General features: G+C 41.4%; 1 protein-coding gene across 3 annotated transcripts in view; it reads right to left on the bottom strand.

Moving 5' to 3' along the window:
- The window catches only part of RAB3IP (RAB3A interacting protein), a 48961-nt gene that overhangs the window by 18490 nt on the left and 12014 nt on the right, over positions 1–18457 (bottom strand). For 2 of the 3 annotated variants that reach the window (XM_058673491.1, XM_004583020.3), the window contains 3 exons: positions 13145–13420; positions 12277–12535; positions 4205–4300 (listed from right to left, as the gene is read on the bottom strand). In XM_058673491.1, the coding sequence (XP_058529474.1) occupies positions 4205–4300; positions 12277–12535; positions 13145–13420 (631 nt within the window). The remainder of the gene's footprint in view (positions 1–4204; positions 4301–12276; positions 12536–13144; positions 13421–18457) is intronic. The other variant, XM_058673492.1, reaches the window with a different exon arrangement.

The following is an 18457-nucleotide window of genomic DNA, read 5'->3' as shown; positions in this document are numbered from 1 at the left end:
CCATATGAATCGTAAATTGGTAAAACAAGATTTCTAAAAATGAAGTAACATATGTAATCACATTCTTCTCACTAAATATATATGAGATATGTCTATTTGTGTGTCTCTGTGTGTAAATGTTTCTGGGAGAATAAAAAATGTTTGTGATATTATAAAACATGCTCAGATTTTTGTTGGCAGGTCAGGTACAGAACTGAAAAGTTCAGCATCTATCAGCCCAGGCCCATGACCCAAGGGCCTGGAGACAGTCTACGTGATCTTCTGAGGGATCATCACAAGACTTTCCTGTCTGCCAACTAGATGAAGCAGGGAGGCCTCAATTCCCTTGCTGCCCAAGGCTGGAAACAGAGCTGCCACTTACTATGTTCATTATATTCAATGCAAGGGTCAGTAATGAGTATTAGAAAAGCATTGTTCATAATCTTTTCTGATGGTTTCCATGGTCACCGAGGTGGGTGGAGTCTGTGTCCACCCTACAGGTCACTCGGACCTCTGGCCAGACCCAGAAATGGTGGCGTAAATCTGGCACGTCATCAGCGCCAGGGAGCTCTGGAGGACCAATGACAAACTCTGGCTGGCACTTCTTTTCCTAAGAAGAGCCACAGGGGCACCTGCTCCCATGTCAGGAGTATAAAAGCCTCCTGCATGCATCTTTATGCACCTTTGCGTCTGTGCCTCCTGCTTTCTCTCTGCATCTCCGCTGTGCAGAGGAAAGGCCCAAAAACAGACTTTCCTACCCCCAATAAAGGCTTCTTTCCAACAGTTGACTGAGGCCTTTCTTTCTCTGGTGGTCAGCAAACCTGACATTTTGGCTCCCTGACTGGGAAGTGGGAGGAGGGGGTCATTAACCCACCTACCATCCAAAGGGTTGAGGCTTCCTCCTCCCTGACTTCGGAGATCTCTGCCTGCCACAGGACCGACAGACTTGAGAAAGCTAAGTCCCTCCGCCTAGCCCCTCCTGTCCCAAAAGTCCTCACAGTTCAGGACCTCGGAGTCATATGACACCAGTCCTCCTTTGGCAAGACCCTCTGTGAGCAAGGAGACATCCCTCTCATGTTGGTCCCTCCATCTCGGGGCCTCCAGTGATGTGAGACATCTCTTTCACTGACCCACCTTTCAAACCCGAGAATCAGGTTTCTGCCTAGTTCACATTCCTAGGCAGGGACGCCTTCCTCATATCCAAACTAGTGCTGAGGCACTCAGGACAGAATGGGCAACAGCCTATGACCCCAAGACTCCGTTAGGGTGTCTACTGGCCAGTTTCAAAATCCTGGGTCTGGGCTGGGACCTCCGCTGCAAGTGTCCTGTTTTTTACTCGACTGTGGAGTGGCCTCAATATTCACTAGACAAGAATTCAAAGCGGCCAGCGGAGGGCACATTTAATTTTTTGTTTAAATTAAAGATTTATTTTTATTACAAAGTCAGATATATAGAGAGAGGAGGAGAGACAGAGAGGAAGATCTTCCGTGCGATGATTCACTCCCCCAAGTGAGCCGCAATGGGCCGGTGTGCGCCTATCTGAAGCCGGGAACCTGGAACCTCTTCCAGGTCTCCCACGCGGGTGCAGTGTCCCAATGCATTGGGCCGTCCTCAACTGCCTTCCCAGGCCACAAGCAGGGAGCTGGATGGGAAGTGGAGCTGCCGGGATTAGAACCGGCGCCCATATGGGATCCCAGCGCGTTCAAGGCAAAGACTTTAGCCACTAGGCCACGCCGCCGGGCCCGGCACATTTACTTTTGATATCCTCACATAGCTACAATGGCAAATGGTTTGAAATGCCTTATGTAGGGCCCGGCGGCGTGGCCTAGCGGCTAAAGTCCTCGCCTTGAACGCCCTGGGATCCCATGTGGGCGCCGGTTCTAATCCCGGCAGCTCCACTTCCCATCCAGCTCCCTGCTTGTGGCCTGGGAAGGCAGTTGAGGACGGCCCAATGCATTGGGACACTGCACCCACGTGGGAGACCTGGAGGAGGTTCCTGGTTCCCGGCATCGGATCGGTGTGCACCGGCTGTTGCGGCTCACTTGGGGAGTGAATCATCGGATGGAAGATCTTCCTCTCTGTCTCTCCTCCTCTCTGTATATCCGGCTTTCCAATAATAATAAAATCTTTAAAAAAAAAAAAAAAAAAAAAAGAAATGCCTTATGTAATGGCCTTTTGGGATTTCCGGTCTCGCCCCTTCCTTTGCGCCTCTTGTTCTGTCTCTCAAGTTCTCCTGGCTCAGGACAAGCCTTCCCACACCTCTGCGGTTTCCCTAGACAATGGACTTACAACTATTTATGAAGAAGTATACTATTATAATAATATAGGGAAGATCAGTGAGGGAGAGGGGGTGGACTTGGGGAGGAGGTTAGGGAACTCCTAGAGCCTATGGAACTGTATCATCAAACAATAATAATAAAAAAAAAACCATTCATGAGGGGTCTGGCACGTTGGTTCAACTGGCTCATCCTCCACCTTCAAATGCTGGCATCCCATACAGGCACAATTTGGGTCCTGCCTTCTACTCCAGATCCATGCTGATGGCCTGGAAAAGCAATGGAGGACAACCCAAATGTCCATGGGACCCCGCACCCATGTGGGAAAGCAGGAGGAAGCTCCTGATTGATTCAACTTCAGCTGCTGTGGCTATTTGGGGAGTGAAACAGCTGATGAAGATATTCTATCTCTCCTACTCTCTGTAAATTTGTCCTTCCAATAAAAATAAATCTTTGAAAAAAAATCATGAGGAAATATGGTCCCAAAATAACAGGAGAAAGTAAAAGGGTATGAAACAGAGGGGTCACAGAAACCCTTACATATCTAAACATATGCATTGCAAGTTACTGAAATTATAAACTCTGTGGATATACACTTGATAGTTTATGACCACCATTACAATTAGTGACTACATATTAAGATGAAAAACATTATCTGAAAAGAATACACTTTAGGATTACACCAGGCAAGACAAATGGGCAATATCTCTAAAATGGAAACCAATGTCGCATAAAACAAAATTTTAGAAGATAACATAATTTTCCCTAAGTTTTTTTTTTACTAAAATATAAGTTTTAAAGTAATACTTAAAGAAAAGAAAGTACTGCTAAATGATAATGGCATTAGCCATTCAACAACACATCAGTGTTTTTGATAAGGACATTCCAAAGACTCAAGGTCTTAAACCACAGAAGACACTTCATGACAAAAGTTCCTAACCACAGAAGTACCACCCTCTCCTCATCACTAGAGAATGCCACAGTCAACAAAGCCATCAGGCAATGAGACCAGCACCTTCTAGGCAGTCTAGTGCAATGGTTATCTGTATGTGTCCATGTGACAGGATCACAGGGTGGGAAGTATATACTGAAACTTTCTCCGGGGGGGGGGGGGTTTCTGCACAGGTGTTTTTGGGTGAGCCTGACAATCAGTAAAGTGAGTAAAACCGAAATGGTGGGAGCAGGCTTCCCTCCTCCACCCTTTCATCTGAAGGCCTAAACAGAATGAAAGAAAACTAGCCTTCCCTGAGTAGGAAAATTCTGCCCCTTCAGACTTGGTTCTCAGGATTTTAAACTCAACTAAGATGATATCACCTCAGCCTTTCTGGGTCTCCAACTTGCCAACTCACCTTGCCAACACACTGCAGCTCCTGGGTCCTACCAGTCTCCATAATCAGGTGAACTAACTCTTTGTTAATGAGTGCCTCTCACATGGGCTCCCTCTGTCTCTCTCCGTAGGTGACATTACTGCTTGTTCCTCTGCAGAATCCTGTTAACCCACTAAGGATGCTGAATGTCGTGCAGTGTGATGACAGTCCCACTGACAACCACTGCACTTGGTACCTAGCTGGAGTAAGAGAGGGATGCCTACTAACGTTGCTCACACAATCCCAAGATGTGCAGTGACTTAACTTGAGGGTTTGTCATATCCCCTAAAGCGGCCCATAAACGTTTAACACAATAAAACCCAAACCTGAAAGTCACCTCCTTCCCACACATACATTCTTCAACAACCTAATACTGGCAGACCAGAGTGCCGGTCTTTTCACACAGCTCTGAGATGCAGACTCCACATGTCCTAGAGATTTTGTTGTTGTTGTTGTTTCTATACAGAACTTAGAAATCAGCAAAAAGCTAAGTATATCCTTTTCAAGATTCCCTCAAAAATTAACACTATCAATATTGAAAAATCAAGATTCTATTGTTGGCCAAGATGTAAACAGACCAACCTCAAATAGACTAGCTGTGAGTTCTTCCAATTCCTGTCCAAGTTGATCTCGTACTTTTGAAAGCCTCTCACATTCTTCATCTTTTAACTTCAGTTCCTATGAAAAATTAATAATTTTATTTTGGATCTTCATAGTTGAAAGTTAGATTCAGCAAACTATATGATCTTTAATTAATAAAATTACAAAATATCAATACTGTCTCATCTTTATATTCATATTGAAAATGTTTATCTAGTATGTGCTATAATGGAGGGATATTAGTTAGGTCTAAAGTTACAAATAATCCCAACTAACGTATTAAGTTTTCACAATATATTAAATTCTCACACTTGTTCATAAAATATCCAAAGATTATATATAAACATATATTTAAAAATCTATAATAAAATTATTTCATAATTCCCCTTAACTGTTATATAAACATTACTTTCATCAAGAAAACAATTTCGTCATTATCCTTATTAATTTCACCAAAAATCAGTTTTTTTCATGTTTAATTTTAAAACTTTATAGATAGCTTTAAGTACCATACAGTAATTAATCTAAAATTTCCTCTAGGAAGATAAACCCATTAACACTATAAACACAGGTAAACAATGCCCTTTAGCATTCAAACCTAAATAATACTACTGACAAAGAAATGACATTCCACATTTACACAATATATATGCTTACAAATCATTTTTTAAATAATAATGGCACTTAAATGTAGGCTTAGGGTTGGTACTGGTTATTAGGGTTAGGGTTAAGGTTAAGGTAAGGATAAGGGTAAGAGTAACCACAGTTAGGGTTAGGGTTAAGATTAGGCTTAGGGTTAGGGTTAGGGTTCGGCTTAGAGTTAGGTTTAGGGCTGGGGTTAGAGTTAGGCTTAGGCTTAAGGTTAGGGTTAGGGTTACATCTAGGGTAGGGGTTAGGGTTGGGGTAGGCTTAGGGTTAGTCATCAGGTAAGGGTTAGGGGTACCGTTAGGCTTAGGGTTCGGCTTAGAGTTAAGTTTAGGGCTGGGGTTAGAGTTAGAGTTAGGCTTAGGCTTAAGGTTAGGGTTAGGGTTACACCTAGGGTAGGGGTTAGGGTTGGGGTAGGCTTAGGGTTAGGCATCAGGTTAGGGAAAGGGTTACCGTTAGGCTTAGGGTTCGGGATAGGGTTAGACTTGGTGTGAGACTAATGGTTAGGGTTACGGACAGGGTTAAGCTTAGGGTTAGATTTAGACTTAGGGTTAGGGTAAGGGTTTTGGTGAGAGAGTTATGTTTAGGCTTAGGGTTAGCGTTCGGTTTAAGCTTAGGATTAGGGTGAGGGTGAGGTTCAGTGTGAGGCTTAGGGTTAGAATTAGGGTTAGGGTTAGGTTTAGGCTTATCCATAGGCTTAAAGTTAGGGATAGGGTTGGGGTTATGGTTAGGGTTAAGCCTGGGCTTAGGGTTAGGTTTAGGGGTAGGGTTAGGGTTAGTGTTAGTTTAAGGTTAAAGTTAGGCCTAGGCTAAGAGTTAGGGTTTGGTTATCTTAGGGTTAGAGTTAGGCTTAGATTTAGGCTTATTGTTAGGGGTTAAGGTTAGGGTAAGGGTTAGAATTGGGGTTAGACTTAGGGTTAGGCTTAGGTTTAGAGTTGGGCATAGGCTAAGGGTTAGGGTTAGATTTAGGCTTAGGCTTAAGCTTTTGGTTAGGGTCAGGTTTAGGCTTAGGGTCACACTTAGGTTTAGGGTTAGGCTTAGGTTAGGGTTAGATTAACAGTTAGGGTTAGGCTTAGGGTTATGTTTAAGGAAGGGTTAGGGGTTAGTCTTAGGGAGTTAGGTTTAGTGTTAGGGTTAGGATTAGGTTTAAGCTTAGGCTTATGGTTAGGCCTAGACTTAGGGTTAGCCTCAAGATTCGGGTTAGGCCTCGGGATAGGATTAGGTTTAGGTTTAGGGTTAGCATGAGGGTTAGGTTTAGGGTTAGGCCTATGCTTACGGTTAGTGTGAGGGTTAGGCTAGGGTTAAGCTTTGGGTTAGGCTTAGGGTTACCTTTACTGTTACATTAAGGGTTAAGCATGGCTTAGGGTAGGGTTAGGGTTAGAGTTGGGATTAGGGTTAGGGTTAGGGTTACCTTTACTGTTACGGTTAGGGTTAAGCCTGGGCTTAGGGTTGGGTTAGGGTTAGGGTTGGGATTAGGCTTAGGGTTAGGGTTGGTGCTACGGTTAGGCTTAGGCTTTGGATTAGTTTTAGGATTAGATTTAGGGTTATGGTTGGGTTAGGGTTAGGCCTAGGCCTAGGCCTAGGCTTTGGATTAGGTTTAGGGGTAGGCTTCGGGTTAGGGTTATGTTTAAGGTTAGCGCTAGGGTTAGGCTTCGATTTAGGGTTAGATTTAGGGTTATGCTTAGACTTCGGGTTATTGTTAGGGTTAGGGTTAGGCTGAGGGTTAGGGTTAGGGTTAAGTTAGGTTTTTTGTTAGCGTTACTGTTCGGGTGGTGCTTATGGTTAGAGTTTGGCTTAGGGTGAGGCTTAGGTTAGGTTAGGGTTAGAGTTATGCTTAGGCTTAGGGAAGACTTGTGGTTAGGCTTAGGGTTAGGATTAGGCTTAGCTTAGTGTTAGAGTTAGTAGACTTAGGGTTAGGGTTAGCAATTTTATTTGCTAAAGTGCCTCTTAATTAACATTTCAAATATAGAGTTTAAAAAAATTTTCCCCCAACAACATTTACACTACTAAAATGAGTTAATCATGTTGTGATTGCAATAGCAGCATAATGCTTTGTTGTTGGTTTAAATTATCTGGAATCTGTTTGAAAGATAGACAGACAGAGAGGCAAAGAAGTCCCATCCACCAATTAATTCTCCAAATGATTGCAAGAGCCAGGGGCCAGAAGCCAGGAGCCAGATGAGTGGTGTGCAACCATGAACTCCAGCCATAACCTACTGCCTCTCAGGGTGCACATCAGTAGGCAACTGGAATCAGGAGGAAAAATGGGACTCAAAACTCTGACATTTCAATATGGGAGCATGAGTCCCAAGCAGCCTCTTAACCCACAGTGCCAAACACCCACCCTATCATGGGGCTTTTAACTACCCCAAAACAACTCCTGCTCTCTGCTGGAAAGTGGAACGACTCTCTCGTCCCTCCCTTTGTACTCTGCCTTTTAAACAAATAAATCTTTAAAAAGAAAAACTGGATATAAGAAAATCTTTATAAGCCCCAGATTATAAAAGACTGTGGCCAAGCTGCGAACAGTACAGAGTCGGCCTCTGCACACAAAGGAACTGCAGGCAGCGAAAGGCGACTCAGAAGCCAGACTCTGAACAGTCACTCCAGAAGTGCAGGACACGATCCTTGGAGGGAAACAACCAGGTTCCGAAGGGCTTGAGCTACAGGTGAATATCAAAACCCCCTGCAAGCAGTAACAGTGCCATGAAACTGTCAGCTCTCAGACACCTCGGGAGTAAGTACTCAGCAAAGAGCCCCTCTCCAAAGGAGTGTCCCCACTATAGCTTAAAAAAAAAAAAAAAAAAAAACTGCTGGAATCTGAAACCAACTCACAGGCCAGAAACAATGGATATGGTGAGAACAGGGTAGAGAGAGGAGAGCTGAAAAGGGGTGATCGCAAGACTCCAGAGGAAACAGATCAAGAAAGTACCATGAAGAGGAAGTATCTGATGCTAGTACTGTGACATTCTCAGAAATGAGGCACCAGAAGACCAAGACCTTCATGAAAAAGGCTCACTTCTGAAAGACAGGAACAGGGAAGGAGACAGGCAAGCTGCAGACACACCAATAACAACAGAGGGCAAAGTCCTTCACGCTTAAACAGCACAGTCACTACTTCATCTACTCCTTCCCAAGACCTTCTAGGTCTTCCTCACTGACCTGGGAAATCCAAGTCATTTAAACATTAAAAACAAGAACAAATACGCTAAGTCAGTTTTTAAAAGTAATAACACACACACACAAAACACATCACCTACAAGTGAAACAAATCAGATTGATAGTAAACTAAAACAGCAATGTTTTATGCCAGAAAACAAGACAGTCACAGGAAAAATAATTTGAACTGAATATTTTAAATCCAAAGGGTTCTTCAAGTATAAGGTGACAATGAGCTAAAAGCCCATAAGACCTTAGAAAACATCTATCCCATGAGAATGCCTGACTAATGAAATACAGAGTGAGTCTCAGATAACAGAAAAGCGAACACACTGAAAAAGTTTTCACATTAAAGACTGGCAGTGAGAAGGAAGTATAACTAGCTGCAGAACTTCAGTTAAAAAGTGGGAATGTTAAAGAGCATGAGAAGCAAACCACAGGCTGAGAGGAAATACTTACAAATGATATATCTGATAAGCATTCCCTCAAAGACTTGTTAAGCTCAATACTAAGAACAATTCAATTTAGAAACAGGCCAGGGCCCAGTGTGGTAGCCTAATGGCTAACGTCCTCGCCTTGCATGCACAGGATCCCACATGGCTGCCGGTTCATATCCCAGCTGCTTTACTTTTGTGATCCAGCTCCCTGCTTGTGGCCTGGAAAAGCAGTCGAGGACGGCCCAAATCCTTGGGACTCTGCACCCGCGTGGGAGACCTAGAAGAAGCTCCTGGCTCCTGGCTTTGGATTGGCTCAGGTCTGGCTACCTGAGGAGTGAACCAGCAGATGGAAACATCTTTCTTTCTGTCTCTCTTTTTCTCTGTAAATCTACCTTTCCAATAAAAATAAATATTTTTTAAAAATAGGTCAAAGATCAAACCAGACACTTCATCAAAGGAGATGTACAGACGACAGGCATATTAAAAATGTACTACATCATATTAAAAACAAGATGCCACCATACATCTGAGAAAATGGCCAAAATCAAGGACATGGACAACATCAAACACTGCCAAAGATGGGGAACGACAGAGCTTTCATGTTCACTGATCGTGGGAATGAAAATGGTACAGCCACGTTGAAAGACAGGTTAGTAGTTTCTTACAAAGCAGAGCATTCTTTCTTCCAGCAACCATACTCAAACATTTACCCAGGTTGAAATGCCCACACAAAACCTGAAAAGGGACACTTACAGCAGCTTTATAACTACCAAAAGCTGGAAGCAACCAAGATGTCTTTCAGCGAGTAAACAAGCAACCAACTATAGTTCATTCAGACCCAGGAATATCAGTCAGTGTTAGGAAGAAAGGAGCTGTGAAGTCATGAAAGACACAAAGCAATCCTGAAAATCTATCACTAGATGCTTTTCAAATACATCTAACCAGCCAGTTAGGATTTCTCAGCCTGACAGTCAAGGCTTTTCACCTAACTTTCTGGCATTATTTTTTCCTGGGGCATCCACCACATCTGGATTAAAAATTGTACTGCACAGGACAACTCACAGATTAGACGCTGAAGAAGACAAGACCAGTAACACAGAAGACACAGCACAGAAACTCTCAAAGAAACATGGAGAAAAAGGGTTTAAAATTTTAACAAATATCCATAAACTGTAGATAATTTTAAGCATACTAATAGTTTAGAAATCCAGAAGGAAGAGAGACATGCAGGAGGAATGTAAATCTTTTGGGGAAAAAAATGACCAAAAATGACCCAAATTTTACAAAAATTAACAACTTATAGATTTAAGTTCAACAAATCCCAGGCACAAGAATCCTAAAGAAAATCACACCAGTATAGATCATAGCCAAATTGCTCAAAGCCAACAATGAACAGGCACACAGAAAAAACAACATCTACAGAAGAGCAAAGGAAAGGGTAAGAGCAATTTCCTGTGAGAAACAATGCTACTGAAACAACATCCTTAGCACTGACAGGGCGGAGGGAAAAATAGCACACTAAAATGTCCCACTCACTAAAAACGTCTCAAAAAAATCAAAGGAAACTTCGGCTGGTATGCAAAAGCTAAAATAATTGGTCCCCATCACACATGTACAACAAACATTTAACATCTGCCTTAAAGCAGAAGGAAAACAGTATCAGCTGGAAAATCTGGATCCACAGAAGGGATGAAGAGTGCCAAAAAGGGTAGCTACCTAGGCATTTTGGTGAGAAATACAATTTTTCTTAATATTTAAATTATTTATAAAAAAATTAGTAAGGATGCATTGTGAAGTTTAAAATACATGCAGAATTAAAACAAGATAACCATGATAAAAAAACTAAAGAGGGAAAAACAGAAATACATTTGTATAAGGTTCTTCCATTACTGTATGTGAGCTAATGCACCAATACTGAATACTACATAATGATAAGTTAGATACTATAAATCCTGAAGCCATCATTAATAAGCCCACTGATAAATCATAAAAATATGTAATTAATTCAAGAGATCATAAAAGAAAGAAAAGGAGACCAGAGGAATAGATGTTACAAATAGAAAATAAGTAATAAGATGGTAGATTTGAATTAAACCATATCAATATCACATTAAATATAAATGGTCTAACCACACCAATTAAAAGGCAGAGATTAAGATAATCAAGAAAAACAATTATACACTGTGTAAAAGAAATTGATTTTAAATAGAAAGACACAAATAAGGTAAAGAAAAAGGATATAAAATAGCAAAACAGCAATTTTCTGGTCTCTCAAAATAATCACAAAAAAGAAAATAGCTAATGACACAGTTCTGATTGACAAACTGCTATAATTCAGGAAATTTTCTCACGTTCAAGAGTCTTTCAATCCTTGAAATCTAAGTAAAAATACTGTTTTGTACTCTTCATTATATAAAATTTGCCATATATATGTTCACAAATCATTAACATTTCAGTAATCTCAACAATTCTTCTAAATATAGCAAATAAAAGATTCCAAAAGAAATCTAACTCAACTGAGATTAGCCATCTGATCAGTAAATCATCACAGTATATTCTCAGAAATGGACATATTACATCATATGTATAACTCCATTATGTATTAAAATAGTTTACCTTCATATAATCTGGGATCTCATTAGAATATCATGTATTCAGACAGGAGTCTATACCAAATTACATGAAGTAATGCAAGCACATCTCACAGTATTTCCTTCCTTTGAGAGAAGACTTAAAAGGCCATTTTTTTCTTCCCAATAAAACATTTTGACCAAAAATAGTGTTAACATGTCTTCCTGACTGCTTAGTGAACCACCGACAAAGACATACTGTACTATACTGCATTAGCCACTGGTGATTTAAAAAAAAACAAATATGTTACTCTTCAGAGACATGTATGGTAGAGAAACGGCAGGAGTGGATGAATACTGGTGAAATGACAGAACACTGGAATTAACAACTGCAGTGTTTGCCCTATCATCTCAATTTTCTAAATGTCAATTATATTATTCCATTATTGTTCATTTTGAAATCAGCAATAATACTCCATTTCATTTCTGCGATTGATAATCTAGGTTTTCTATCCTTCCTTTTTGTTAATCTGGCCAGAGGCTTATCAACTTTTAACTGCACTTTATTTCACTCTTTAAAATTTTTTCTGTTTTCACAATTTCTGCTAGTATCTTAATTCCTTGTTGCTTTATTAGATTCTTAAAGTGGATGTTAACATCGCTCATTTGAGACTTTTCCTATTTCCTCTTTCTATGCCATGAATTTCCCCTTGAAATTCAATTACTATCTGAGAAAAACACTAACATATGGCCACAAATTTGGAAATCACTAGTAGAAATTTAAAGACCAAAAGGAAAACAGAATACTTTATCCATAAACCTACAAGGAAAATACAGAAAATATCTGAATTCAACTGGAAAACAAAAGTGGTAATAATAATAGTAAAACAACTCAAAAAAAAAAAAAAAGACTTAGACTGAATGACTGCAAGTAATGAGGAAAAAAACCTGACAGAGACTCATAACCCACTAACTGCAGCAAAGGAGCGAGACAGGGAGCAGGCGATGCATGGAACACAGAAGAATTTCAGAATCTCATTTTCCCAATTAGTATTCTTAGATGAGATTTACCCACCAGTTCGTTTCACAGGTCCTAAATGTGGCCCGACAGGAGCTGAGAGGCTGGGCGCATGGGAAAGCCATGGGTAGAACCAGAATGATTTCATTTGAGTTGCCCCACCCATGGAGAAATGGCAACTTCTATGACAACCCACAAAATCATAAAATAAGTATTATTTCTTACCCTCTGAGCTTTTGCAAGTTCTTCTTTTAATCTTTCATAGCCCTTTTCTCTAACTTCCAAAACAGAGGGGCTTCGTAAACGAGACAGGCTATCAATACTCAACCCAAAGATATCATCACTGCCATCACAAGCATCCGTTACAGTGGCACCCTGTAAAAACTCCCTCTCTGCAGTACAGCTGTCCTTCCTCGCGGTGAACTTAGTTAACCCCGCTGTGACTCCAGAGGTAGAACAAGATGCTGGGTCGGTAACATGAACACTATAAAAAAAGGGAAAAACTTCAGAAAACATCAGGATAAGCTCAGAAGAACTAACATAATTGCACTCTTAATGTTACAGCCTCTACATTTATTGAATGCCACTCACCCCACCACACCAGCTACATTTCAAGCACTCAAAAGCCATACTTGGTTAATGGCTATCACTCATATTAGCACAGAAACAGAACATTTTCACCACCTCCAAAGTTCCACTGGATGGTGCTACTTAATCACAAAAGTTAGCACGCTGTGGCCTGCAGGCTAAACCATGCTGGCCACCTGTGTTCATAAAGGCTGACAGCAAAGGAGATTTTGCGTTTCAAGTGGCTGAGAAGAAATCAAAAGTATTTCAAGGTAAGGAATTCAAAACTGTCTCCCCGCAAGTAAGTTTACTAGCACACAGCAATACTCACACATTGTCTACAGCTGCTTTCACACCCTCAAACATTCACTCTTGGGCCCTTTACGTGAAGTTTGCCAACTTCTGCTCTAGAACATTAACATGTCTTTGCTCTACATGGACAAACTCCTAGTACTCAATTTAGCTGAAGTAACCAAGCAAACTTTATAAAACAACAGCCTAAACTAACATTTTGATTGCCTCTTACCTGACACCAGCGATTTCTGCACAACTTAAACGTCTGGGGGATGAATACACAGGTTGTGTAGGCAGGTCAGAAGCATCCAATGCATTGGCCTGGATAGGAGCAGAGCATAAAGCTGAAGGGTATGGCCGGTAGATGACACTTGGCGAGGTAGTCTGTTCTTGGGTTCCCGGCTCATACACACTGAGAAGGTCCGGGGAAGTAGGTGAGGCAAGGTTTACTTCATGGAAGCCTTCCAAGGGGTCATCAGCCATAGCAAAAGCCTCATCATAAAATAACCTGCTAAAGCAAGAGGCAGACAGCAGTTTTAGACACTGACCTTGAAACTATAAAGAAACATGTGTAAGTTATAAAATGTGTTTAACAGTCCATTTTAGATTATCAGCTTACAGTAAAAGAGATTTTTAAAAAGGATAGCTATGTAATAATTAAATGATGTCAAACGACAGAAGCCACAAAAGGCACCATTTTGTGAATGGAGGCAAAGGCTATGGTACAGTACCATGCATACACTAAGCTGGGAATTAACTTATTTCTGGCTCAGTATATTGCACCAACACGGCATCCTATAAGTTCCAATCAAAATCAGGCCAGGTAGCCCCAGACCAAAAGGCCAACAGATCCAGAACTCCAACAGTGGCATATCAGGTGCCATTTTGTACAGTGTGGCAAAAGCTTTAAGACTGCAGGAACAACAGTTAGCTGCACATGTGCTGAGCTGGGAGTGAATTCACTGAGCTCAGTGCATTGCACTAGTCCCACAGGGAAAATAATACTGACTTTGGCATCCTCCAAGTCAGACCTAAGCACCAGCAGGTTCCTGCAAGATCAGTACCACTAACAACCCAGTTGTATAGGAAATCTGGTGTCTCCCTAATCCTGGGAACTGCTTGAAACGGAAGTGGAAAATGGGTTGTACAGACAACAGTGCAGCCTCAGCTTAGGATCAAAGGAGGCAGAGTGGTGAGCCAGGAGCTGGAGCTTGAGTCTGTGTGTGTGGGCCCGGCACCGTGGCATAGTGGCTAAAGTCCTTGCCTTGAACTCACCAGGATCCCATATGGGCACCAGTTCTAACCCTGGCAGCTCCACTTCCCATCCAGCTCCCTGCTTGTGGCCTGGGAAAGCAGTCGAGGATGGCCCAAAGCCTTGGGAGCTTGTACTCGTGTGGGAGACCCGGAACAGCTCCTGGCTCCTGGATCAAGATCAGATCGGGGCAGCACTTGAGGAGTGAATCATCAGATGGAAGATCTTCCTCTCTGTCTCTCCTCCTCCCTGTATAGCTGACTTTGTAATGAAAATAAAATAAATATCATATCCAGATGTGAGCCATCAACAACTGCAGCAGTGACAGGCCAAGGATTCCTACACACTAAAGATCAGACGACATTAACATCAGAAAGCACAGCACCTACAAAGAACCAAAAGCCAAATATCTTTAAACACATGAGTTCCTAACAATATTGAAAAAAACTCACTTGTCTCCCTTTTGATCAGTGCTATGAAAGGAATTCATTATTTTCAAACTTTGTTAACAAAAGAATGAAGTATTCACTCTGCCCTTCCTTCACAACACAGAACTAAAAAGTTCAACAGAAAATGTTATTTTTAGAAGAGTCACACTTAACAAATATAACTTTGTAATCCTAATGAAATAATCAGTGTGGATAATAATTGTTGACAGGCACTGAAACGACAAGGTAATGAGGAACTTCATGGCTAACAGATCAAACACACGGCCAACAGAACAGACCATTTATGACATCCTATAATAAAAAGGGGTTATGTGGTGTGTGCTATGTGGTAAATAAAGATTCATTCTTGGCCCACTAAGAAGGAAAAACAATCCTCCTCTAAGTCCCCATTAGCTTGTAGTACAAACAGAAGAGAGAGGGTCTGGCACAACAGCATAGCAGTTAAGGTCCTCACCTTGAATGTGTCAAAGTCCCATATGGGCACTGGTTCTAATCCTGGCAGTCCTGCTTCCCATCCAGCTCCCTGCCTGTGGGCCGGGAAAGCAGTCAAGGATGGCCTAAAACTTTGGGACCCTGCACCTACATGGGAGACCGGAAGAGGCTTCTGGCTCCTGGCTTCAGATCGGCTCAGCTCCAGCCGTTGCGGCTACTTGGGGAGTGAACCATCAGACGGAAGATCTTCCTATTTGTCTTTCCTCCTCTCTGTATATCTGCCTTTCCAATAAAAAGAAGTAATTTAAAAAAAAAAAAAACGAGAGAGAAACACAGATTCAAACTGTAAAATCTAGACTTTGGAGAATACTCATGAACAAATCACCATTTTTCCCAATACACAGATTGTAAAAGGGAAAAGGGTGGGCAGACATTGGGTCAGCAGTTAAGATCCTACTTGGAAGGCTACTATCCCCATATCAGAGTGCCCGATTTGAGTTCCATACTGTTTCCAATCCAGCCCACTGAATTACGCAGTTTGAGGGGGCAGTAGTGATAGCTTCAATGGCTATGTGTGGGTGACCAAGCCCAAGTTCCTGGCTCCCAACATTGGCTGTTGCAGGCATTAGGGGAGTGAAATGATGAATATAAGATATTTTTCTCTATCTCTGTGTATTTGCCTTTCAAAATGAAAGGAAGACAAATTTTTTAAAATTAGGTACACAGAATTTACAGATACTAAAGAGAGAATTCAGATACAATTAAATATAGTCCGACACCAACTGTGAAAAACAATCAGTGTTGGAGCCAGCGTGGAGAGATGGCAGAAAAGCTGCAGCAGCCTCTGTTTAGAGCCAGCCTTTAACGGGCAGACACAAGATCTCGTTCTCTGCCTTTAAATAAAATAAATCTTTTTTTACATTATGTTATTAGTGATCAACTTGGAGGGGTAAAATTTAATTATAGCGATGGAGTAAAAACATCTTATCTTTTAAAAATACCTCATGAAGTACTTACATATGAAATAAAAATGGCTTGGATTTGCTTCAAATCAATCCAAGGGAAGGGACAAAGCATGAGGAGTAACAGTCCCAACCACACGGGGAAGCTTTAGGTGGCATCTTCCACAACGATAAAAGCCAACATCCGCTGAGCATTTAACTAAATATGAGGTATAGTTCCAGTCCACGTAAGGTTGAGCAAACTGCAGCTTGGGACAGCCAGAAGTACCACCAAGCCCTTCACCACCAGGAAGCATTACTGCGACTAGGACCGCCTTCCTACTCCTCTGCAGGCCTGTTCTGGGAAACTGCTTCTCATCATGGTGAATGAAAACGCATCATCTCTGTAAAAGACACTATCTTTCCTCTCCATAAACATGGCATTTCAGCCACTCAGCAAGTGCGAGGCTCTGGGTAGAGTCGCACAAGCTGCTCTGTGTTCAAACTGCCTGAAAATATTAGGAGAAACTGACAAAAGCAATGATACAGTGGGAAAATGCCACAGAAGATGTAAAGCATATTACTAACAGATCGCCCAGCAGAGGCAAATGAAGCAAAGGATGCCCTGAATAAAGCCAAAGACAAGACACCAGCAATAAGCCGGATGCAAGGCAAGAGGACTGCCAGGCAGTGGAAGGTTGGGAAGAAGGCTATCCAGGGAAAACAGAAACACTGCCTCAGCTGGAGTGAGGATCCAAACAGGAGCAAGGAGCCTCAAGGCCAGGCACGCTGGACTCCCGCTTCTGCCAAACTCTTGGAGTTGTGGGTGCCTAGACACTCTATCTAGCAATCTGTGCCTTGGTTTTCTTCCTAGCAGGATGAAAATTAAAGCAAGTGACTACAGAACTTAGACCAACACTTTTTTTTAATAAAAATCTTATTTATTTTTACTGAGAAGGTAGATTCATAAAGAGATGAAAGATCTTCCATCTACTGGTTCACTCCCCAAGTAGCTGCAATGTCCAGAGCTGAGCTGATCCGAAACAGGAGCCAGGAGCTTCTTCAGGCATCCCAATGCGGTACAGAATCCCAAAGCTTTAGGCCATCCTCGACTGCCTTCCCAGGCCATAGGCAGGGAGCTGGATGGATGGGAAGTAGAGCAGCCAGGACACAAAACGGCACCCATGTGGTATCCCTGCGTTTGCTGCCGTGCGGGGCCCAGGAAAGAACTGAGCAACTCATCTACCTACAGTGTTTTCAACTTGGGAGATGCATATAAACAAGGTTTAAATCCAAGTCAGGCACTCCTGAAAAAGATTATTTTTAAGAATAAATTTAGTCTATTTTTTTCCCTGTTGGTGAAATTTCTAAAAATGTGCTGGTAATGAGCTCCCTCTCACTGGTATGAAATTCTTTTACTCCTAAAATATATGGATGCCTTAGGAATTATCCCATAAAGCATCTGTATGAGTAAAATCTATTATTTCTAAGCAGTAGTGTTGCATTAAGCAATGAATGATTCAAATAGAATTTCAAATTATCCAAAGAAACTAAACTTGTCAAGAATCATTACCATACAACCTACTTAAATTCTTATACATGAATTATTCACACAACTTAGCCTGCCTTATTACTCAAGCTGAGAACAAAAGCTGATTTTCACTGACAAGAAAAAAAATTAATCAAAGCTATTTGCTTCAGAATCCTAATAAATGCATTTATTGTTAATTTTTCTTTCAGAAAGTATTATCACAGCACAGAGGATGATCTTTACTTAAAATTAATTATGTCGGTAGTGTTAAGAATTTCATAGCTATTAACTCATCCAATAAGTAGCTAGAAAAACCCTACAAACTTCTACAATCCTTTTGTAACTGAAATGAACTGTCCAATTCCAAACGGTTATAACATAAATAGCATCCCTATTACAAGAAACTGAGGTGAACTCTTGCTAAAATTAAATATCTGAAAGATGTGAATAAAACGGGTGTGTGTATATATATTTGATCTGTATGTATGTGTGTATATATATGAACATACATACAGCTCAGATGAAATCTAGTAGCTCGACAAATCAGTAATTGAAAGGGGAAATCAAATGCATTTTCTCTCAAAGCTCTAACACAGGCACAAATGGAAGAGACCATTCACAGCCCGACAGGAGCTACTAAGTGATGGCTTTCCCCGAGAAAGTACTTACTTCTCCAGAAGTGAGAGATATGCTCGGCTTTAAGAGCTAAAGAGGAGTCTAACAGATGGACAAGACAGAGAAACAGCTTTGGGACAGTGAGGGAACATGGATCTGACAGTACAGACATCAAAGAGTGACAGAAATTCAGGTGGGAGAGGCAGATCACGACAGACCATTAAAAGCTGTACTTATCCCAGAAAATGTTGCTGAGAGTTGACCCTGAAGAAATGAGGCACATCTACCTTCCAGAAGCATATTATAATTTAGTCCTTAGAGAAAT

This window comes from Ochotona princeps, chromosome 15, assembly GCF_030435755.1.
Source record: "Ochotona princeps isolate mOchPri1 chromosome 15, mOchPri1.hap1, whole genome shotgun sequence".
In the NCBI taxonomy this organism is placed as follows: domain Eukaryota; kingdom Metazoa; phylum Chordata; class Mammalia; order Lagomorpha; family Ochotonidae; genus Ochotona; species Ochotona princeps.
This window is presented reverse-complemented; position numbering and strand designations above follow the sequence as displayed.